We start from the raw sequence: 24726 nt of genomic DNA, 5'->3' as shown, positions 1-24726 counted from the left end.
ATGCACCAGTGTTCTGCAGCCCCTCCATGCACCAGGATGCTCTACTTCCTAGGGAAAATCGTCTTCTCTGGATCCAAGACTTGGATGTTTTCTGCATGAAATGCTCACCATGTACCAGTTAATGTCCACTGTAAACAAACTAGGCAGGTGGGTCTGGCCACCATGCACAGGCTGGAGATTTAGAACCAGAGTCCCACATTGCTGCCTCCTGCAATCCCGAGGTCGGGGAGGAGGAAGCTTGTCACAGGGATTCAAGAGATGAAAGGGGTGACGAAGACAGACTGGCGTCTTCCCCAGAAGCCTAGGATGGAAGAGAAGATTGTGTTCAGAAGCCCCCCTCACCTCCTGCTCCCTCCCTGACCTTGTGGCTCACATCAAAGCGGGGACCTCTTCCCACAGCCTGAACTGTCCAGGTCATCACTCCTGGCTCCTTGATGCCGCTGATGGACAGATGGTAATAGCTCCCAGAGTGCTGAAGGATGGAGACTTGAGCCTGGCCCTGTGCTGCAGGGAGCTGCAGTCTCCCTCGCTGAGTATTCTGAGAATTCCTTGGGTGCCCTGGGGCAATCTGACTAGCTCACACTGGAGAAGGGAGTGCATAGGTCGCCCTAAACCTATATGGTCAAAGGCCCACAGAAGCAGAAGTTGGGCGGTGCAGAGGCCTGAAGAGCTGGGGATTCCTAAGTCCATATCAGACTGGCATGGGGAGAAACACAGCGAGGCCTGCCTGGGAGGTGTCCCTCACCCAGCAAGCAATGCAAAAGGAGGAAGAGGCCTCCTCTCATATTCCTCACCCCAAAACCCATCCTTGGATCAGGAGCTCCCAAACGGCTCACCTTCGTTTCCCCTCTGCTGTTTACTAAACAATAAAGTAATAATTTATCTACACAATATTACTCAGCCAAAAATCAAACTTACCTGTCACCTAGTACATCTGACCAACAAAGAAGGCAACTTTCAGATAGTAACCCCTAGTTAACCAGCCATGTCTGACCTAAGTTGTGTAGCTCTAGCAGTGAGTGCACATTCCTGCCAGGCCTTTTGTTAGTTGAGAACAGCTGGATCAAACTCTCCATATTTTTATTTCATGAGCCTCTTACCAAGGGTCTGAATCAAATTTTATTTCACATCCTCTCCAGCAACCCAAAGCATGGCCTCTCCCTGTGAATTTCACCTCTTCACAGTAGAACAGAAGAGTCGGGTTCAAGCTAGCTGAAGAACAATAAAGGAAAAAGATTGACAACACTGGAGCAGCCAAAGTCAAGTTCATCGGGAGGGTGAGAAGCACAAAGAATGACTTGTGAGGGTGTTTGGTATTTGGTTAAAACCTAGTCCCACTTTTGGGGTAGTAGAAACAAGACAGAAGCAAAATATGGGGCACTGCTGCCATCTGGTGGCAATACCAGGCAATTCACGTCACTTGCTCACAATGCCAAAGGAAACCTTGTCCCATGACAATGTGTACATTCAATCCACCATAACTTTCAAACAAAACAAGACAAAATTTACCAAAACAGCACCGAGGAGGCATGGGGTTCTTTAAAAAAGTGGTTTTTGGGATGATCAACTGCCTGTTCAGACTGCTTCCTTACCCTACACATGGGAATGGGCTCAAGGGGGTGATAGACCTACAGGTACTGAAACTAGAAAAGCCTTAAAACTATAAGAGCAAATATCAATGGGTTTGTGTTAGTCAGTAGTTGCTAACACAGTGGACAAAAGACAAAGGAAACTGCTCCACACAGACAGAATCTTACCACAGTTTGATAAGCCAAGCTTTGTGGATGCCCACGGGAGGCCTGCCCCTTTCTGACAGAAAGTGGAGGAAGGGTGAATTGGGGGAGACAGAGGGGAGGGGTGAGGGAGTGGGAGGAAAGGCTGTGGTCAGGATGTAAAATACATTAATTAAATTTTTAAAAAGATTAAGAAAAGGAGGGGTGGGGTCTTGATTCAAGAAGTAGGTCATTGGGGACTGATTTTGAAGGGTCTTTCTTATATCTAGCCCCTCTGCCTACTCTCTATTGTTTTCCTGGCTGCCACACATTCTCTGCCATGACGTTTTGTCTCAGAAATTGTCAAGTGACTGCATTTAAATGGTGAGCTAAAATAAGTCTTTTTCCTTCGAGTTCTTTTGGTCAGGTGTTTTACCACAGCAACAAAAACTAACCCAATCACTAAGTTCATACTGGCTCACTCTAATTTCTTTAATTAAAATGAGCTTCTCTTTCACTCTTCAACCCCTGAAGAGCACCCCTTCACTTATGACAGGATAGTCATGAAAGACTGAGGGGCATAGCGGCCTAGAAATGGCATCCGCGATGGTTAGTTTTTAGCTGTGAACTTACCATAACCTAAACCACCCAAGAAGAGAGCTGCCTAGGCCAGGCTGGCGGGCAGGTCTGTGCGGGATTGTCTTCACTGCTGGTTGATGTGGGAAGACCCAGCCCACTGTGGGCAGCACCACTCTCTAGGTAGGGTGTCCTAAATTATAAAGGACAGGATAAAGCTAAAAGAGGCAAGCGGATGCATTTCTTTCCCTCTGCTCTTGGGAGTGATGTGACTAGTTGCTTGAGTTCCTGCTTTAACTTCCCTTCAAAGATGGCCTGTAACCTAGGACTCTGAACCACATTCCACCCTTAAGTTTTGTTTTGTCTTTGGTCAGGTATTTCATCACAGAAACAGGATGAAATCAGGACAGAGTTGGGCTCATATATATCATGTTTTCTCCCATGTGGAATCTAGGGACTCGGGCGGGAGGAGAAAAGGGAAATAAAGTAGGGAAATGTTGGGAGATGGGTGTGAATCTGATCAAAGTTCATCATACTCATAAATGAAATTATCATGACAAAATGTCTCTGTGCAGCTAGTATACACACACACACACACACACACACACACACACACACACACACAAAAAAAAAAAAAGAAATAGAAACATAAGCAACCTGCCAGGTCTCTAGCCAAACTTGGAGGGGAGTGACAAAGCTTTCCCCAAGGTCATGGGGCCATTTAAACCAGGATGGACATATGAACACCCCGACCCCCAAAGTCTCTAGGCAGTTGCCCTTGACTCTCCAAGCTGCTCTTAGACAGAGTGGCTAGCATGAGCTAGCTGCACATACATGGGCATCCATCTGTATGTATACAAACCATGCCATATAGGCGTAGATAGCATCTCCCCGTTGCTCAGTGCAATGCAGTTCCAACATCAACAACTCAGCTGAGCCACATATCACAAGCACCCCCCCAAAGCTCCCCTCACCCCACACACCAGCTGCAGCTTGGGGGCGCCAGTCATTCTCCTGACCAACTAATCCAAATCCAGGACTTTGCATAAACCTCTCAGGTTTGATCATTTGCTAGACCAGCTCCCAGAACTCAGAGATTGCTATGCTTATCATCACAGGGTTAGTCTAGCAAGGATACAAATCAGGACCGGCCCCATGGGCAGGTGACACAGTGATGTCTGGGAGAGTCAAGCCAGGACACACCTCCCTCCTAAATGTCTGCCCAGAATTTTATTGAGGTTCTGTTGTGGTCTGGATGTAAAATGTAACCAACAGGCTCAAGAGCTCCAATGCTTGGTCTCCAGGAAGCAAAGTAGAGCTCTATTAGAGGAAGTGGGTTAAGGGGGCAGGCCTGGAGGCTTTGTAGCCCGGCCCCCACTTCCTGTTTCCCTGGCTGCTTCCTGAAGATAGATGCAGTGTGACCAGCTGTCCTCCCACTCGTTTTACCATGGCTTTCCTGCCATGGAGACCTGGGAGGCAAAAATAAGTCAACCCTGCCTTCTGTCCGCCCTTCCTTCCTTCCTTCCTTCCTCCCTCCCTCCTTTCCTAAGTAACTCATGAGGGTTCCACTATGTAGTCCTAATTGATTGAATTGACCAAGTTATAGAGCAGAAAGTGGGGACTGGGGAGGGGGTCTAAAGTTTTCTTTTGACTTGCAGTTGGCCAATGCTGGGGTGACCAGCAAGTAGCAATGTACAACTCTCCTGGCTGGCCATTACTAAGGGTCCATAGGGCAGGGAACTCAAAAGTCTAAAAAAGCACCTTCCTTTAGTTCTGAAAACCAAGTTACTGTAGTAGTTTGAGTGATCACAAACCAAAATGGAGGAGCTGTACAGCCCTGGCTGACATTCCTGACTTGTTTTTATTAGGTCAGGGGAAGGGTGTGTGTGTGTGTGTGTGTGTGTGATATCCTTGTGAGTCCTTTCTCAACTAAGGGGGGCATCCTCATCAGGGTGGTCTTGGAGAAGACTCTGATATCAGAAATTTTGAAGAGGGGGATGCTATGATAGAGGGGCCCCTCATCAATGGCTTCCTAACCTGTGAATATGTCTAGCTAACATGTTCCCCTTAAAAGTTGAGATTCTAAAATAATTGGAAAATGGATGTCTATTCAGTCTGGCTGCTTCTGGCTGATATTAGTGAAATACAGGGATTTAGGATTTTCATTCCTGCTGACTTTCATGCATGAAGGGTGATTAGGGCACCCCAGATCGATGGAGTGCAGATCAATTGTAAATGAGAGTGAATTCATTATTCTTTATGACAGAATTGAGCTCCATTGTGGATATAATATATGGTCTGTATTCATCTGTTGATGGCCATCTAAACTGATTCTATACTATAGCTATTATCAGTGCAGCCATATACATGGTTGTGCAAATACTTCTGTGATATGATGACTAGATTCCTTCAGGTATATTCCCAAGAGTGATAGAACTAGATTGTATGGTAGATCTATTTTTCACTTAAAATTTTTTGAGTTTTTTTTCTTGGGGGAGGTAGGGGGTTTGAGCAGGGTTTCTCTGTGTAGCCCAGCTGTTCTGAAACTCATTCTATAGACCAGGCTGGCCTTGAACTCACAGATCTGCCTGCCTCTATCCCTTGAGTGCTGGGAATAAAGGTGCCACCACTGTCTGTCTAATTTTTTATATTTTTATTTTATTTTAATGTGGATGGGTGTTTGCCTGCATATATGTCTTTGCTCCATGTGTATGCAGTACCCGCAGAGGTCAGAAGAGGGCCTAGGATTCCTGGGACTGGAGTTACAGATGGTTGTGAGCTGCCAGGTAGGTGCTTGGAATTGAACTCAGGTCCTCTGGCAGAATGCCAATGTTCTTAGCCTTTGGACATCTTTCCAGCCTGCTCTTCTTAGTTTTTTGAGGAATCTCCATATTAATTTACACTCTTATGGCACTGATATACATTTTCTTCAGCAGTGGTAAAGGTTCCCTTCCCCTCATCTTCACCAGCATTTCTTTCTTTCTTTAATATTTAAAAAATTTAGCCAGGCATGGTGGCACACATCTTTAATCCTAGCACTCAGGAGGCAGAGGCAGGTGGATCTCTGTGAGTTTGAGGCCATCTTGGTCTACAGAGCAAGTTCTAGGACAAGCTCCAAAGCTACAGAGAAACCCTGTCTCGAAAAAGCAACAAAACATTTTAAGAACACATTCTTTGATGATTCTATACATGTATATAAAGTATTTTAATCATATTCTCCCAGCATCCCCTTTTTTTATTTACTTCTCACTCCCGGCAGTTCTGCCTTTCTACTTATGTGTCTTGAAGAAAAATAAACAACAATTTGCATTTCACCAATGGCTAATGCCAGCTGAGAGTCTTTGGTTCGTTTATTAGCCACTTATATATTTTATTTGCAACAGCCAGTTAAACTTTGTTCATTTTGATCAGGTTGTCGTCTTATTATTAAGGCATTCCTTATATACCAGTAGCATGTCAGGATATAACTTGCAAATGTTTTCCACTCTTCTGTAGCTTGTCTTCACTCCCCTGTTGATACCTTGTACTATGAAAGTGTTGCTGTCTGTAGGCTTAGATTGATCCTATTCAGGCTTCCTGGTCATTGATTGGTTCCCCACCCCCTCCTAGTAGCCCATTTGGCTATGAAGTCATCAGTGGATTAACCCACTGATGAAGTTAGATCTCTCCTAATCTAATCATCTCTCAATAACTCTACCAGTTGGGACCAGGTTTTCAAGACATGAGCTTTTGGGGAAGAGAATACACTGCATATCGGACAGGTGTTAAGGGAAGAGACCAGCATTATCCCTTGGACTCTAGTGACTATGGCAGGTGGTAGGAGATGAGGCACCTGCAGTCTGTATGATGTGAGAGACAATGGGGATCCCCCCTAAGGGAGGAGAGGGCAGATGACTGTGGCAGATGAATGCATGAATCTAGAGCTAAAAGAGAGACCAAGAAAAGAGACAGACTCACCATCATCAGCACAAGGGCCGACGTTTCCAAGCTTGCTTGTATCTGCAATGACAGGGAGGAGGCAGGATGTGGAAGTGGAGCTACAGGGTATCCACCTAGATCCCTTCAAGGGTCCTAAATGTCAATCAAATGAGAAGGCACAGCACAGTTCTTGAATCAAAGCCAAGCAGGAGCCCCTGAGCAGAAGATCCAGTTATCAAGTATAAAGACACATGTAGTTTGAGGTCTGAAAAGTGATTTGTGGGCCTAGGTTGAATGCACTCAGGAAGCAAAAATCCTAAATACCCAGGAGGTGCTGGGTGGGCCACCCACCCCTCTGGCCTCTCAGAAGCACAATCACAGATTTCATAGAGCACTAAAAACAAAAGTTCCTGTTAGACAACCACCATCTCTCATCTTAAGTATTTGTTCTTATCTTTAATCATGTGCATATAGAAGTTTAAGGTTAAAAAAGAATGAAACACCATCTTCACCCACTAAATACACAATTTAACGGCCAATGATCAACATCCTAAGAAGGTGACATTCATTTTAGGCACGACACATGTTCCTTTGTTGTATAATCCAGTTTCTCAAACCACACCAACAGAGCCTCTCACTGTATCTGCAACAATTACAGATGCCACCTTATGCTGTCAGACCCACTGCTTAGCAGGACAACCCAGTGAGGTTAAGAGAAATATTTAATTCCTTTGTTAGTCATGAGAGAGAGAGAGAGAGAAGCAAGAAATTCACAGCTTTCCCTGTCCCAAACATCTATAACTTGCAGCCAAAGGGACACCATATTTTTAGATGACCCAGCATTACTGAACTTTTCCTTTCTTTCTTTTTTTAAATTTATTTTTATCTTTTAACTTTTTTTTCCCTACTAGAAAGGTGTCTCATTAACTGAGGACAAGGGGCAAGGAAAAAGCCTTATCCAGAATGCCAGCAAAAGGAAAATGCCAGGCTTAAAAATAAAGATCTTATTGCAGGTGAAAATTGTCTCTGTCAGTGTGTTTCATGGCCCTTTTATCCCCAGGTAAAGAGAAATACTGAGGCATATGCTTAGAAACACTCTGTTACTAGAGACCTCTAGCTGTCTCTCCTGGGATCTCCATGGTCTATCCTTGTGGTTGCTATGCATTAAGTCATAAACTTATGCTGCCTCCAAAAAATACTGAAAGCATCATTACTCTTATTCTAGATAGGAGTAATCCATTGACTTTTGGAGCCAAAAACTTCCCTGCCCTTTAAGGGACAGAAAAGTGGTTAGAAAAGTTTAAGACTCCCAGTCCTAGACAAACATTTCCTTAAGTGACTAACATGGCTGTTGAGAATCTCAGCTCCCGTCTCTCTCCCCCATCTCAAATCCCATCCAGATGTTTAGCTGGGAACAATGCTTCAGCTCCATCTCTCTCTCTCTCTCTCTCTCTCTCTCTCTCTCCCTCCTCTCTCCTCCGCCTTCAAAAAGCCCACCAAGTAGCCTGTCCTCCCCCTGAGATGCTCTGGATCACACCTACAGGGTATTTAAAACCCAGTCCCTGGACCTGACACATGATTTAACCTCCTGCTTCCCCCAAGATCACCCAGGGGTTGCTTTGTTCTGTTTATTAAACCTGGTCTTAATAATTCATCTGGATTTGGCTTATTACATCGGTGGAAAAACCCACAACTGAGGATTTTCAAAATACTTATCAATGTCTGCATGCTAGGATGAGCAGCATCTGGCCCAAAGCTGAAGGCAGCAAAGCAAGCAGATTCAGTAAGAACACAGAGATGCCAAGCTTTCAACCATCCTGTAATCCAGTAGACTCGTGTCTCAATGGGCACTGCTGTCAGCAAGAAAGTATCCTCATCCCTGAAAGGTTTCTACACCCGATAATCCTCTCTGCCAATGCAGCAATCCAAATCAGACTAAATCAAACCAAATTAGAAAAAGCCCATGTTTAATGGATACAATGCTCCTGATGGCTTTCCAGCCCCCCCCCCCCCCACCAAGAGGAGACCAGAAAGAGACCAGAAAACCACGAGTCTGTTTTCTGGGAGGCAGTTTAAACACTTGTGGGAGTAGTCTTGAGCATCTCTAGAGTAGGGTTCATCATTTGGTGGGTTTTCTGAGATGCAGCAGGGTTTGGAAGGAGATAGGGGAGGGGGCTTGGGTGGAACTTCTACTATAACAATCCCTCAAAGATAAGATAGGCAACCAATGTCATCATAACCAACAGCAAGCTGACCCCTGCATCTAGGCTAGTGGGAGACTAACAGCACATTGCTCAGCTATGTGACCACCAAACTTACTGATTTTTACAATCAACTAAAAGCAAGTCTGAGGGGCATCTTCTTGATTAATGATTGATGTGGGAGGGCTTAGCCCGTTGTAGGGGATGTCAGGCCTGGATTGCACAGGAAAGCAAGATGAGCAGGCCATGGAAAGGAAGCCTCTAGGAAATTTCTCTGCTTTAGCTTTTGCCTCCAGGTTCCTACCTTAATTTCCCTCAACCATGCACTGTAAGCTATAGGATGGAATAAACCCTTTCCTCCTCAAGTTGCTTTTGGTCATGGTGTTTATCATAACAAAAGGCAAACAGGAGGAGCAGGAGAGCTGGCTCAGCTGTTAAGTGCTCTGAGTGCTCTTCCAAAGGACTTCCCAGCACCCACATGGCAGCGCCCAACTGTAACTCCAGTTCTGGGGGACCCAACGCCCATGGCAAACACCAATAGACATAGAATAAAAACAAATTAATTAGAAATAAAAGGAAACCCACCCCTGGGATTGTCAAATAAATAAATAAATAAATAAATAAACGAGTAAGTCAATAAATAAATACATAAAATAAAACATACTGTGAATGAAAATTAGTTTTTAGATTTTAAATACTTCTTTTAAAAATAAAAAATAATGCTTAATTGTTATAAAGTAGAATAATGCTCTCTGCCTCCAGATTCATGTGTTAAAGCCCTGTGGTGGTAAAAATAAGAAATGTTCCCAGTAGGATAGATTGTGTCTCTAAACATTTGTTTCTCAGTTGATGGTGCCGTTTGCAGAGCTGGTGTAGCCTTATTGTAGGAAAGTACATCACTGGGAGCAAATTTTGAGTGTGCATAGCCTCATCCCAACTTCCACTTTTCTTTCTCTGCTCCGTGCTCGTGGTTAAAGATGTGATTTCTCAGCTTCCAGCTCCAGCTGCCGGCCGCAATGCTGTCCCTGCAGGTATTGTCAGGTCCAAGGGAAACTGCATTTCCCCAAAGTCTGGTGGTCAGACTAAAACCAGCTATTTCTCAGGAACCTGTGAAGCTGGTTCCCTCTACCAAAGGAGCTATTTCCCTTGTCACTGGAAGAAAGGACAAATGGCTAACTGTGGTACCTATTAGTATACAAGGCACCTGCTGGCCGCCAGGCTCTCTCAGTGTCAGATACCTGTCACACGTTTCAGAGTCCAGCTGGTACCCTGGCTCCTCTCACCTCCCCACCTTCTCTGGACTTCCCTCAGCCCAGGATCTTCCCCCCTTCCACTGTTCACTTTCCTTATAACCCTGCTATTTCCACTATGCTCACTTCCTGGCTTCCTTATACCTTCTCTTGCTCCTCTCCCTCTTTGACCTCTTTTTCCTGTACTTTCTGTCTTCATCTCTTGCTCTGCTCTCTCCCAACCATTCTCTTCTGTTCCTGTTTCTCTCCTGGCCAGGCTCAGTCTGCTGACCATGCTGAATCCATTACTTTCTTTCTCTCTGGAATCTTCCAGATACCTCTGTCACTTCTCTCCTTCCCTTGTATCTACAATAGAAACCTTTCCCTCAATCCTACCACAGAGTGGTCATGTCATCAGTTTATACAATTATGAACTCTAACACTCTGAGACAGTAAGCCAAATGAAATCATTCTTCCATAGGCTGCTTTTGTTCACAGTGTTTTATCCCAGCGACAGAAAAGTAACTAATACAAGCCTTAAGCCCAAATGTAACTATATTTGTAGAAAGGATCTTTAAAGAGATAATTGTGGTCAAAGATGCAATAAAGGACAGCACCTTGATTAATGTGATTGGTGTTTGTATAGAAAGAGATATGGGGGCTGGAGAGATAGTTCAGCACTTAAGAGCACTGGCTGTTTTTCCAGAGATCCTGAGTTCAATTCCCATCAACCACATGGTGCCTCACAACCATCTATAATGAGATCTGGTGCCCTCTTTTGGCCTCCAGGCATACATGCAGGCAGAACACTGTATATGTATTAAATAAATAAATCTTTAAAAAGAAAAAGAAAACATCAAGGACATACATGGACAGTCAGCCCTGTATAAGGCAAGGAGAGAAAGCCAAAAGGAAACCAGACCTGCCCATACCTGGATCTTGGAGTTGTACCCTCTAGAGCTGTAAACTATTGAATCCACTCACATGTGGTGGCATTTTGCAAAGGCAGCTTGAGATAGTAGACTTGTTGACACATGAAAAGCACATACCTTTCATATTCCAGAGTCCACTAATAAAGTTTTATTAGAGCACAGCCTCACTCATCTATTTATGTTTATGCTTGGTGTTGGTTTCCTTGACAGAGCAATCTAGCTGTTGTTACAAGGATTTGTATGACCTGCCAAGTCTAAAGTATTTGCTACCTGGTCATTTGCAGAGAATGACTGTGGACTCCTAGGCTCTCACTTTGTCAGCTTGCAGCATTTGGCACCCACTGGTCCCTTCAAACTACACCACCAGGTTCCAAATCCATCTTCTCTGGGATTCTATAGAAAAATGTCCCTTGCCTGATGGCTTGATAAACAGATAAGACTACAACGTATCTTCCCCACACATTCAGTGATGGCCCCTGGAATTCCTGAACCACACCCTGACCTGTAACTCCCATACACTCTGCCAGCTTTTATGTCAACTTGACACAAACTAGAATTATCTGAAAGGAGGGAACTTCAGCTGAGAAAAGGCCTCCATAAGATCTGGCTATAAGACATTCTCTTAATTAGTGACTGGGGTGGGGGGCAGTCTCCATGGCCTCTGCATCAACACCTGCCTCCATGTTCCTGCCTGCTTGAGTTCTTGCCCTCAATGCTTTTGATGGAACTTCAAGAGAAATAAACCCTTTCCTTCCCAACTTGCTTTTTGGCCATGGTGCTTATTGCAGCATTATACAACCTAACTAAGACAACAGTCCTTTCTTGTGTGGGCTACTAGTCAGCAATGGTTTCCTTTCTGCTAATGCTTGAATGGCAGTAATTACAGATGGACCACATCATCCAATATTTGGTAGTTGTTATGGTATGTTTAAAGGTTAATTTTAAAGGGCATTTCTTAATATTATATCTTAAATATTGTAAGATATATCAAATATACCTGTTTTTAAAGTCCATGTTTTTAACCAGGTGGTGGTGGTGGCACATACCTTTGATCCCAGCACAAGAGGCAGAGGCAGGTGGATCTTTGTAGGTTCCAGGCCTGCCTGGGCTACAGAGTGAGTTCTAGGACAGTCAGGATTGTTACACAGAGAAACCCTGTCTCAGAGACAGAGACAGAAAGAGACAGAGAGAGAAAGGGAAAAAAATCCATGCTTTTTATAGTTGACCAAATGACACAGTAGATAAAAAATCACATGGTCTTTGTTGCCTCTCCACTCAAAATCTGCACTTCTACTAGGTTGTTCAGGGTCTCTGGTTGTTAAAGCACCCCTGTGACTCAGGCGACAGGGGACAAGACAGCCCTTTGGTGGGGAGCTGTTAACTAACATGGGCTTTAGAGTCTGTGGAGTGAACATCCCACTTGTCTTCAGCATGGATACCCAGTATTCTAGGGGAATACTCTCCAACTTTACTAGCTTGTTATCTAACACTGAAGAGCTGAAAACATCACAAAGCTAGGCATGGTGATGCACATCTATAACCGGTACTCAGGAAGTCAGATTTCAACCTATTAATTATTCAGTTTACCCAGTTAAAGGGCCAGTCAGTTCCCCATTGAGGAGATACCAACTGTGGAGCCAGTACCAACTCAGACATCTACAACACAACTCCTACTTCTAAGGTTCAGGGATCATTGTGGAACAGAGGGAGGAAAACCTGCAAAGGCAAGAGGGCCAGGGAGTTTGCTATGAAATCATGTCTCTTGGAAATGTCAGAAACTACATCCATGAAGTCTTACCACAATGGTTGCCTAAGCATGACATAAACAAGAACGACACCAGTGTGTTGTGAGTAGGTTTTTCCGGCAGCCTGGAGCCACCACCGCGCCAGCCCCAAATAACACACTGAGACATTGTATTAGATATAAATGCTGTAGGCCAGTTACTTGTTTCTTATCGGTTAGCTCTCTGTTAAATATTAACCCATTTCTATTAATCTAAGTATTTCTACGTGTCTCATCTTACCGGAGAGAGGGCATCTGCTCTCTCCGGCTTCCATCTTGGAACTCCTCCCTACTACTTCCTCTCTCCTCCTTGTCTCCTTGTCCTGCCTATCTTGCTTTCCTATTGGCCAACAGTGCTTTTATTCATTAACCAATAAGAGAAACATATTTACAGAATGACATCTCTCATCATCTCCTCTTTTCTGTCTAAAATAAAACGATGGGTTGTAACCTTAGCACAGCAAAATATATAACAAAACAGTTTTCAAATAAGAACCACAGTTAGCAATATTTAGTCCATTAACATTTAGCAATATTTAAAGAAAATATTTTGTCATCTATCCTATTTTTGTGAGTCTAATGTCCTATATGTGACTTATCTTTATCCTAACTAAGGAAAACTATAACCATAACTATCTGTCTTCAATTCCATCAAAGACCACAGAAGGATAATATATAAACTTTAGAAATGAAAGAGATATCTTGCTACCTGATCAGTTACCTGATGTTCTTCTGTAATGTTCCATCTTCAGCCCAAAGGCCATAGTGTGTCTGGCAGACTCCTCAGCAAAGCAGGAAACTTTAAACTGTCCACCTGTATCGGCAGTTTGTCAGTCACTTTTCTCTGTGTCCTGCAGACTGTCTGGCAGACTCTTCCATGAAGCAGGAACCCTATAGCCACGTCCATCATGTATCAGCAGTCACTTTCCTGGGGTCCTGCATGTCCAGTTTATACAGCATAAAGTCAAACAGTCCAGACAAGAGCAGTATTTTTCCCAAATGGCTAGTCTTGCCATATTGAAAGTAAACTCCATAATGAGTTTCTTCAATGTCCATCTTCCTTTCTGATGCAGGTGGTATTGCCAGGAGCAGTTATGTCTCACTATCAAGAAAATCCCTAAACCATTTAAAATGCCATATTCTGTAGGTCTTTGAAAGGTTTGAAGAATGCCTATTCATCTCAAATACATCTCTGTATATCTAGAAACCCTAACTAACTTAACTCTAAGTTTTCACTATCATAGGTAATTATTTATAATCTGTGTTATACATTACATTCTAAATGAGCTATATAAACACAATACCTAAACAAGAGAAATGTATATATCACAAGATTGACCTTAAATTGTTATCAATAAATGAAAATCCATTCCAAAACAAAGTACTCATATCTATACCATAATTCCCTTTTTACCTTTAAAAAATTTGGTTGTGGTCATTAACCGTTTATAACCAACCCTATATACATGAAAACAAACATAAACTCTATTTGGGAATTTGGGCTTCATTCTTTCCAAACTGCTTACTGCTGGTAGGGGGCGCTGTCATGGGGATCCTAAGAAGATGCAGAAATCCTGGCTGTAGTCTGCAAGGCTGCCTTGTCCCAACTGTTTTGAATGTTGGATCACCTGGGATGCTGTTTCAGGGGGCTCTTGCTTGGTCAAACCATGTTAGTCTGGAAGGAATCCATAGCTTTTTATTTTCTATGGAAACAAAAATAGAAATCCTTTTCCCCAGTAACCTGTCCTTGGACTTAAATTTTGAAGTCAAAGCATTTTTAAAATATATAAATTGGATTGATCCTGAAGCATCTGTTTTAACAGTTGTTGCTATTTCCTCAGCAGTCAAATAAAGATAACAGAACAGCGTATAGTATCCAAAGTTTCTCTATGCTTTCCATCTTTACGTGGCTTTTTTATTACTCTATTTCTTCTACTTCTGTTTTTTTCATATTTTGAGACAGGTTTCTCTGTGTAACTTTTATCTGTCTTGGAATTCACTCTGCACACCAGGTTTACTTTGAAATCACAGAGATCTGCTTGCCTCTGTCTCCCAAGTGCTGGAATTAAAGGCGTGTGCCACCACACCCAGCTCCTCTCTGTCTTTTTAAAACCATTTTATTCTTTTTCTCTCACAAGCCTATGTATATTTTAAAACACACTGTAAACCTTTAGAGGTTTTTCTTAATTTGTCTTTACTGTAAATCTTGATCTTTTTCTGGCCACAAGTCTTTTATCTGGTAAACATCAACATTGCTAAAATGAAATCCACAGTTGTTTCAGCCGTGGATTATCCAAGATGGTGGCGGATACCACCAGAACTGAGAGCTGTGCTCAGTGCCTTGGTCTGCGCTGCCATTCAGCAGCATGCTGCCAGATTGGAGATGTGGTCACTGCCATTGCCAGCTCTCCTACACAACATTCAGCTGTTAGCAGTGCTTCTTACATGCTGTTTTTTTGTTGATTATGGCAAGCCAGGAAACCTCCCTTAAAGGAGCCGTGCAAATTTCTGCTTGTCTCTAGCAAAACAGAATCCAACTGAGAAAAATGCTGTTACCAAGAAGCCTTGCTTGTCTTTGTTCTTTTGTTTTTAAAACCATTTTTTAAACTTTTGTTAAGTTTTAAGTGGAATTTCTCAGGTCCACGGTAAGCGCCATTATGTTGTGAGTAGTTTCCATCCAGCCTGGTCCCCCAGCTGTGCCAGCCCCAAATAACACACAGAGACATTATGTTAGATATAAAGCTGTAGGCCAGTTACTAGTTTCTTATCGGCTAGCTCTGTCTTAAATATTAACCCATTTCTATTAATCTACGTATTTTCATGTGGTCTTATCTTACCGGAGAGAGGGGCTGGTGTTCTCTCTCCATCCTCCATGTTGACTCCTCCCTACTACTTCCTCTCTCCTCCTAGTCTCCTAGTCCCGTCTATCTTGCTTTCCTATTGGCCAACAGTGCTTTATTCATTAACCAATAAGAGAAACATATTTACAGAATGAGGAAGAAAGAAAAATTCATGAGGCTTTAACCCTACAAAAAATCTACAATCAACTGAGGAATGTAGACATTGGAAGAAATAGTGGGAAGAGCACACCAACTGGTTATCCAATACCAAACAGTCAGCCCTGAAAGCACACCTGCATGTATGTATTTGGGAATGCACAAGCTCACATGCACACACACAATATCATAGAAAAAGAGGCCATGAATGTGAAACAGAGTTGGGGGTGGGCAGGGTATACGGAAGCTTTTGGAAGCATAAGAGGGAATGGGAAATGATGTCATTGTAATTTCAAAAAAATATTTTAGAATGTTTTTATTTAGTTGGCAACAAGTTGGGAGACTTCACAGAAATATCTGTATTTCCTGATTCTCTTTAGAGAAACAGAAAATTTCCCTACGGGGCAACAATCAACTGGAGCTAATAACTATTAAGATAGTTTGTGTGCTTAGTTTGTTGTCCTAGTCATTGCCTTCCACTCTACCAGCTTCATTCACTTAGGTCATCTGCCCATGATTGACCTCTCCTAAACAACTCTTTCACAGGTTCGCTGCTAAGGCACCCAATGTTCTAGTTGACAAAAATCTCTGGGTCCGTGATACATGTTTATCCAACACACTGCCCAAGGGAGCACCCCTGATAGCTCAGCTTTTCTTTCCATTGGATGAAGACAGTCCGGGGCCACAGATTCCATCCTTTGGTTCTCCTTTACTGGTCTAACCTGTCTGGTCCTCTTCCATCTTGGCAAAGAGACCTCTCGAGGAGAGACTTCCAGCAGGCTTTTCCAAATTACAGCCAGAATGACAGTAAATACAACTTCATCCTCCATTAAAAGTCCTGAAGTAGGAGCTGAAGAGACAGCTCAGTGGATAAAGGTCCTGAGTTCAATTCCCAGCAACCACATGGTGCCTCACAACCATCTGTAATGAGATCTGGTGCCCTCTTCTGGCCTGCAGACAGAACACTGTATACATAATAAATCTTTAAAATAAAAAGTCCTGAAGTGGTCAAGTGTCTTCAACTTATTTCACCTGGCTCTTCTACTGTGTCTTCCAAGTGAGAATACTCAGAGCTCTGGAGCCAACCTGCCCAAAAGCATTCACTGTGCTTCTACATACCTGGCCTCATTGCCTCTGCTTTGAACCTGATCTGGCATCTCTAAACCCAGACGATGCAGAGAATGTACAAAGAAATGAGGAAGCTTGCAGGCCAGGAGGAGTTCCTCTGTTCTGGAGCCAAAAGCAGGCAGGATGAGCTGCCTGGCATGCAGGTGAAGGGGGATATGGCGGGCCTTTGCCTGGTGAAGTCCCAGCTTCTTCAGTGTGCCAGCAGGAAGTTTCTACATAAAGCAAAAACAAATCCTAAGAGCACAGCCAGCTACTGCCTGTCTTTAACTAGCAAAGGCACCTATGCTAACCTCTGCAATACCCAGTAACATCTAGCCTGCTACAGGAGCATGCCTGGAAGGGGCTTAGAAACTAGGTAAGAAAAATACAACCATACCAGAGAAACTCTTATTGGTCAATTTTCTGGCCTTTCAAGAGAATGGGTGCTAATATCAACCAATAAAAAAAAAGACTCCCCATAGTTCCTTAGACAGCATGAAAGGCAGCTTTTACCTCATCATAGCCTCCCAAAAATATCAGAAAGGAAACAAATGAACCACTAAAGTTCTGACAGCATATCCCTGGTTCCATGAAGACAGCAACTATTCTGATGCCTCTAAAAGCTGGAAGTATGTTCCCATGTCTGGAGACAATACTTTATCATGACCCATTTCAGGGTTTTAACAAAAGAAAAGAATTAATAAAGTTTACCAAAACATTTTTTAACCTTCTAAATAAATTGAACAATGTAATTTTAGCAGCATCCAAAATCACATATATTTCTATTATTTGTTTTTTTTATATTGCTATTATTAAGACACTTAGATACCACATTTCTTCTTGAGAACCCTCACTCTAGGGTATTTCTTCCTAAACGTGTATCTCTCCCTGTCTCTTGAGGCCCATGTTTGCATCTGTAGCAAAACCATTAATAAACTCCAATGCTGCTTCAAAACAAAGGAAAAAAAGAAGTCCTTGTTGGATATGGTGGCCCACACTTTTAATCCCTCGGAAGTAGAAGCAGGTGGATCTCTGTGAGTTCAAGGCCAGTCTGACCTATACAGGGGTTTCCAGGCCAACCAGCCTATACAGTGAGACCCTGCCTCAAAAAGACCAAGGGGATTCATCACTAACACATTAGAGGACATTCATTTATTATTTTAATAAATAACATCTCTAAAATTAAAAAAAAATAACCTCTGAGGGGATGGGGGGTGGGAGGTGGGATTCTCTCTCTTATCTGAAAGTGTCCCCACAGTGCTGGGCATTTGAACACTTGGTCCACAGTTGGAGGTGCTGTTTGGAGAAGTTTAGGTGGTGTTAGAACAAGTGTGTCACGAGGGCAGGCTTTGGGAGCTTAAGGTTTGCCTTGCTCCCAGTTTGCTCTCTTTCTGATTCATGCTTGCACTTGAGAGGTGAGCTATCAGCACCCAGTGCCTGCCGCCATGCCGGCTGCTTGCTGCCATGCTTCCCCACCATGATGGCCTCTTATCTCTCTGAAACAGTAGCCAAAATCAACGCTTTCATATGAGTTGCCTTGGTCATGGTGTTTATCAAACTAACACAACCTGTATTACCTGAGGGGCCAACCTATTCCAGTCTGAGTACTTGTGATCACCAAGGATTGGGCAATCCAACCCAAAAGACAGGTGAACTCGAAGCTGATGTTTTATTCCTTAGGAGAAAAAGGAAAGAAACTCTTATGAGGAACAATAGAAATGATACTACTGCTGAAATCTTCAAATCATATTAAATCAAAGCACAGTAAACTCGCAGCACCAGATGTATAAGGAATAAGAGTAAACTATAAGCTATGAAGTACCAACCAGCTTAGGAAATAAACACATTTTCTGGACAGTTATTATCATGGCCTTTATGTCTACAATTACCATAACTTTTTGTAATTTTACTATACACTGGCAAACTACAATTTTGCACTTTTTTTTTTTCTCTTTTGTAGTACTGGGGATTGAAGCAAGGGCCTTGTCTCTTGCCAAGCAAGTACTCACTAGTTATATTAAATTGTTTTGTAATTATCAACACTGTCCATCTTTAAAAATTTCTTATCTTCCCAAACTAAAACCCGCCAACTGAAACAATGGCTGCCCAAAGCTCCCCTCTGGCTTCCCTAACCACTAAGTTTTTGGCAAGCATTGTTTTAATCTGTCTATGAATCTAACTACATCATACGAGAACATCATACGAGATAATTCATACAGAATCTATCCATTATATCTAGGTTACTTCACTTAGCATAATGTTTTCAAGGTTCATCTATGTAGCACATGTCAGAATTTCATAGTTCTGCTGAGGCTAAAAATTATATTTTTTTGTACACACATACCCATCCCATGTTATTTCTCCATTCATCCATCCTGGGTTACTGCTATGAACAGAGGATGCAAATGTCTGCCCTTAGTTTTGTTTGTTTGTTTTTAACTAAAGAATAGAATTGATAAATCAAATGGTAACTTTTTTTGAAGAAATGCTGTGTATATTTTTAAATGAAGTTATTTAAGCTGTGTTCTCCTGAAGCTGGACACAAGGACATGTACCTATAATTCCAGTACTTGGACCACAAGTTCCAGGCAGTGTAGGATACACAGTGTATTATTTCATCTATTCTTTTACCCTCTACAATCATCCCTGTAGACACCCTAGTTTCGGGACTGCACCAGAAGCACAGGGTCACACAAGTCAACTGTTCCCACAGCCTGTACACAGTATTGGTGGCTCAGAATAAGGGCAGAATCCAGCACAAGGCCCTGGACAAAGTATGGCAGTCACTTTCCAGTGGAATGGGGCATCCTCACCAGTAACAGGTTGCAGTTCCACGAGGGCACAGGAAAGAGTGCTGCTAAGCACCTGGTACTGAGTTACAGCAACATGGGCATTTCGGCTGGCTCGCATTTTTACCATTTTCCCATTGTCCATACGGTAACTTGGGGACAGTGTCATCTAAAGTCAGAGAAATCAAGATATGATTCCCAAGAAAAGACAGAAACCCATGCCTCAGGGAGGCAGCTCACCTACCTTGTGGTGTTGTTGTTGGCCTTGCACTTCCTTCTCCACGATGGGGATATCAACCACTCCTGCCGAGGGCAAGGGGGCACGCACAGTGATGGCCCTGGGGGTGACACACAGATTGCTGCTTGAGCCACAAAAATCAGGAAGGAGCTGCTGGGAGTTGGGCACTTAAAACCTCACAATGTACTATCTTTACTACCATTTCTGTAGCTTCTGATCTATGTAAAAGAGACTTACAACGGGTCACTGAATTATGTCTGTGATTTCATGACTTCTTTGACTAACAAATAGGTAGAGACAGTCATGTGAGTTTTTACTATATTCATTCTGTCACTCAGTCACGTTTGTTCACTTAGTATGTGATTAAAGCTCACTACTACTTATTTATTTTATTATCTTTTATTGATTCTTTGTGGTTTCCACATCATGCATCCCAATCCTGCCCATCTCCCCTCCCCTCCACCTGCCTTGCAACCTCCCCATCACTATTATATATAATCAAAAGAGAAATGGGATACAAAACCCTATTGATTTTCTTTTAATTGTACACATACATGAAAGATCATTTTTTCCCCCAAAGTATTCTACAATTAATATACATGACTTTAGCTTAGAAGACTTCAGCTCAGAAGTATCTAGCTTTCAGGCTATGCACTAAATTATGAGAATCATATGGAAACCCCAACTATTCTTGTAGCTCTTAAATTTGACTGTATATTCTAGTTATTTATGGGCCTTGTTATACTTTACAGTACAAGGACCAAACTCAGGGCTTCATGCATACTAGATGACCTAGCTCTATCACTAAGCTTTTGAAAATTTTACACAGATGCCAAGAAACCTTGACACAGATGTCAAACCCATAGCCTAGACATGAATAAGAACCCTGTGGGTGGGTCATAGACACAGAGATTCTCAAAAACAAAAAATACTTTTATTTTTCTATGTTTGTATCTGTCATACAAGTACAGGTGCCCAGGGAGGCAGGTAATGGATCCCCTGAAGCTTGAGTTACAAGTGACTGTGAGCTACCAGTTGTGGGTACTGGTGTCCAAACTCAGAATGTCTGGAAGAGTAGCAAGTGGTCTTAATCACTGAGCCATCTCTCTAGACTCCACATCAATTTTCTTTTTGTTTTTTGTTTTCTTTTGATTTTTGAGACAAGGTTTATCTGTGTCCTAGAACTTACTCTGTAGATCAGGCTGGCCTCAAACTCACAGAGATCTGCCTGCTTGTGTCTCCCAAGTTCTGGGCTTAAAGGCATGGGCCACCACCATCCAGCTCTCCATATCAAGTTTTTAAAGGGCTCCCTTGATCACAGTGTTAATGCACAATTTCTAAAACAAAATGGACTATATATTCAAAGCACAGAATAATATTATAAATCAAAAATAAAATGATAATGCATAGGAAATAGACAAAGAGAAATAGTCTATTTTCAGAAAGGGAAATTAAAACAGAAAAGAAACACAAAAACCCTATCTGAGTGGCTTTTTAAACATACTTTGAAATGTGCACTCACCACTGCTTATAAGAGTCAAAACTAACACAGCTTTTTTGGAGAGCAGTTTAGATACTATTAAATTTTAAGCATGAGGCTTGAGAAATAGCTAAGAGGTTAAGAGCAGACTGGGCTTCAAGAAGATATAGGTTCAATTCCTTGTATCTACATGGTGACTAACAACCATCTGTAATTCCGGTTCCAGGGGACCCAATGCCCTCTTCTGGCCTTCACAGACCAAAATCCCCACATACACATGAAATACAAATAAATTTCAAAAAATATACTAAAATAATTTTAACATGCATGCCATTCAAATCTTTCAGTTTTTTTCAAGGGATATACTCTAAAAACATTGCTTCAGAACATGATGTGGTGATTTACATCTGTGATCCCAGCTCTCAGAAGAACAGGAGGATCAGGAGTTCAAGGTCAGCCTGTGCTACATGAGACCCTGTCTCAAGAAACAAACAGTGGCCACTGAGATGTCGTAAAGATGCTGGCTGCTAACCCTGAAAATCTCAGTTTGACCCCTGGCACCCACATAGTGAAAGGAGAGAACTGACATATGTGCATTGGCAAGCATGTGGCCAAATGCATACGAACACATAGAAACACAAACAAATATTTAAAAAAACAATTATGGGTATAGTGGTGTAGGCCTTTGTACCTAGTATTTGGAAAATAGAAACAGATATGTATGTATGATACAGATATATATATATATATATATATATATATGTATGTATGTATATATATATATATATATATATATATATATATATATATATATCTGTGAGTTCAAGGCCATCAGGGTCTATGTAGCACGTTCCAGGCCAGCCTAAGTTACAAATAAGACTTTCTCTCAAAACATATTAAACAAAACCAAACAAACAAAACAAACGGGATTAAGGAGATAGCTAAACTGGCTGCACATGTATGATGATGAGCTTGGAATCCTAGCAGCCACGCTAAGCCCAAGTACAGCACTGCCCATGTGTGACCCCAGTGCACAGGGGAGCAGAGACAGGCAGAGTCTGGGGGCTAGCTTTTTAGCTAGTCTAACCAATCAGTGAGTTCCAGGTTCACTGAGACACTCTATCTCAATAAAATAAAATATGGAGTGATAAAGAAGTCTCACATCCTGTTCTGACTTCTTTATGTACACACACAATCACACATACACATGAACTACTATTTTATCCACGTGTACACGTACATACACATGAACTACTACTTTATCCCTCAACATTCTAAGCATTTAAGCTGTTTCATAGACTCTTTATAACCTCATGAGTGCTAGTACAACGCCTAGTACAATAGTCCCTGTTGTATAGGACAGATAAAGGACACGCCTTCATTTATCCCACTTCTACAGCCACTAGCATGCCTCATACCAGTACTTCTTTTCCACCTGGCGAGTTCTAAACAGCTCCTGGACTTGATGTGCCATATCCTTCTCCCAAGCCAGAACCATAACACCTGTAGTTTCTTTGTCCAGACGGTGACACAGATGCAAAGGCTCTGCCTTGTGGCCATGAAGCATCTTTGCTAGGGTGGGCAGTACATCACTGATGCAGAGTTGGACTCCAGGGCCACCTGTGAAGGAAAGAGCCAGAGGCTAGAGTTTTAACAGAGGAACTCGAGAGAATAATCCTTACTGCACAAGTTGTCCCCATTTCCTACAATTGTGCTATGAACATATGGCAGGGATTACAATATTAATAGGCCCAGGGATCTTACTAGCTATGAGATGAACCACAGGTCCCAATGCAGACTACTAAGTCAGAACTCAAATTTTTATCAAACATCCCCAGACTCACCAGTGACTAAAGTCTGGGAAATACTGTGGCTTTCTCTTTCCATTTTGTGGGACTGAGAAGCTCTGAGACATTAAAGAGGAGAGGTTAAGGTGCAGGGCTCTGAGTCTGAGATCAGACACTCCTAGATTTTACTCTGTAGTCTCCATTTGGCCTTAGACAGATCACTATCTCTCCAACTCTGCTTTGTTATCTAAAAACATATATAAATATCTAAAAACAAAAATTAACCCCAGTAACCAAAAACCTCATCAGAGAATAGTAAGGCAAGAACCTGTTAGGAAATTAAGAAAGAGAGGGGGAAAAAAAAAAAACTCACAGAACACATTTGACAATGCCTATTTTATTTCTCTGTACTGCCACCAAAGGAGCTATTTACTCCACCTAAAATATTTTTAGCTAAAGTATTTACTTCCCCCTTGCAAGTCTTTGATATGTTCTTTTCTTCTTCCTCTCTCTCTCTCTCTCTCTCTCCCTCTCTCTCAATTCTGATTCACATCAGTTGTCCCCCTTTTTTTAACTTCATTCAGCAGAATCAGGACATCCATTGATTTCCAGACTCTTTGGGGCTTCATGTTAGGTATAGTCCAATACACAAACGCAGCACCCCTCCCCCACCCCTCTTATTTCCTCTTTCCCAGCCACCCCCTTCCCAACCTCTTTCATTTTGAAATGAGGTTTTGAGGTTGCTGAGACTGCTCTGAATACCTGATCATCCTGCCCCAGCCTCTTCTAGACCTTGGATGACAGTGGCATACAGGCACCCAGTCCTCTTCCCCCCCACACACACCGTTTTGATGGAAAATAACTATTATTAGACTGTCAGCACACAGCTTTTGTATTTCTCTGCAACAATCTGTGTGGGAGGCTGCATACAGCCCACAGTCAGAATTCAGCTTTTGTATTTCTCTGCAATAATCCCCGTGGGGGGCTGCTTATAGCCCACTGTCAAGATATTTGGAAGTGGGAACTCGACACTGGTTTGTCTTACCAGTAATCATATATATATACAATCGTAACTGTATACTATACGAAGGTCAAACTTGAATTCAAGAGTGTCTCACATATAATATGGCTTCAGAGGTGCCCCTAGATTGTAAAAGGAAGCAGCAGCAGGTTCCTTTCCCTTCCCCTCGTCTTTCTTACCGTGGACAGGGAGACCATACGGTTTATTAATGACCACAAGATCCTTGTCCTGGTGGAGAATCCCTCGGCTCAGTTCCTTAGCAAGCACATTGGGGTGAACTCGCTGTAGTTGCTGTGTGAATCGCACTAGTTCTTGCACCCTCCGATGAACACGGTTTGTAGGGATCTAAGGAGAAGGGTGGCGACAACTTAATGAGGAACTGAAGTGTTGGGGGTGGCCTTGAGTAAGATGTAGATGAAAATTCGTGCGGGGAATGACTGTGTTGGAGAATTAGACTCATGCCTTCCTTTGGGACCATACATAGGTATTTATCTCACATACATACCCACGCGGTGTTTGGGTCTGAGTCTGGCAGTAGTAAAAGTGCCCACGGACACACTGTGCCAGTACTGTCCTTTTTTTCTCAGCGGTATTCCGACTATTACACAGTAAATCCTCACCAGTTGCTGTTACAGACACTGCCTACCGCACCCCACACCTGGGAAAGCCGTGACAGCATTGCCTATTGGGTGTTGTGGTCTTTCCAGGCTCACCGGCATTTTTTTCTTTTGCTCTTTCTTCTGGGCTCGGAGCTTCTCCGCCAATCTCTGAGCATTCAGAGGCCTGGAGGTAGTAGCGCTGGAACAAACCGGCTTGGATCCGGGAGCGAACAGTCTCCCGGGACGCAACTTGCTAATGAGCAGCCGGAGACCAGGCGTACTCAACCTGGGCGCCGCCATCTTGCCGAGGGCGGGGCCAGACAGCACCACGCGAAGGAAAGCGACCCGAGGTCGGGGG

The 24726-nt window shown here is 42.7% G+C and overlaps 1 protein-coding gene across 1 annotated transcript; it reads right to left on the bottom strand.

The window, feature by feature from the left end:
• Positions 1-15646: 15646 nt before the first annotated feature.
• Positions 15647-24712, bottom strand: Rpusd4 (RNA pseudouridine synthase D4). The gene is made up of 7 exons (XM_051197061.1): positions 24483-24712; positions 23949-24114; positions 22380-22581; positions 19488-19581; positions 19268-19412; positions 18032-18129; positions 15647-16687 (listed from the first exon to the last, which is right to left on the bottom strand). The coding sequence occupies exons 1-7, from the start codon at positions 24666-24668 to the stop codon at positions 16448-16450; spliced, it is 1131 nt and encodes a 376-aa protein (XP_051053018.1). The 5' UTR covers positions 24669-24712; the 3' UTR covers positions 15647-16447.
• Between the last annotated feature and the right edge of the window lie 14 nt (positions 24713-24726).

Source organism: Phodopus roborovskii, unplaced genomic scaffold (genome assembly GCF_943737965.1).
Source record: "Phodopus roborovskii unplaced genomic scaffold, PHOROB, whole genome shotgun sequence".
Lineage (NCBI taxonomy): Eukaryota > Metazoa > Chordata > Mammalia > Rodentia > Cricetidae > Phodopus > Phodopus roborovskii.
Note: the sequence above shows the minus strand (reverse complement) of the source record. Positions and strands in the feature narration are given on the sequence as shown.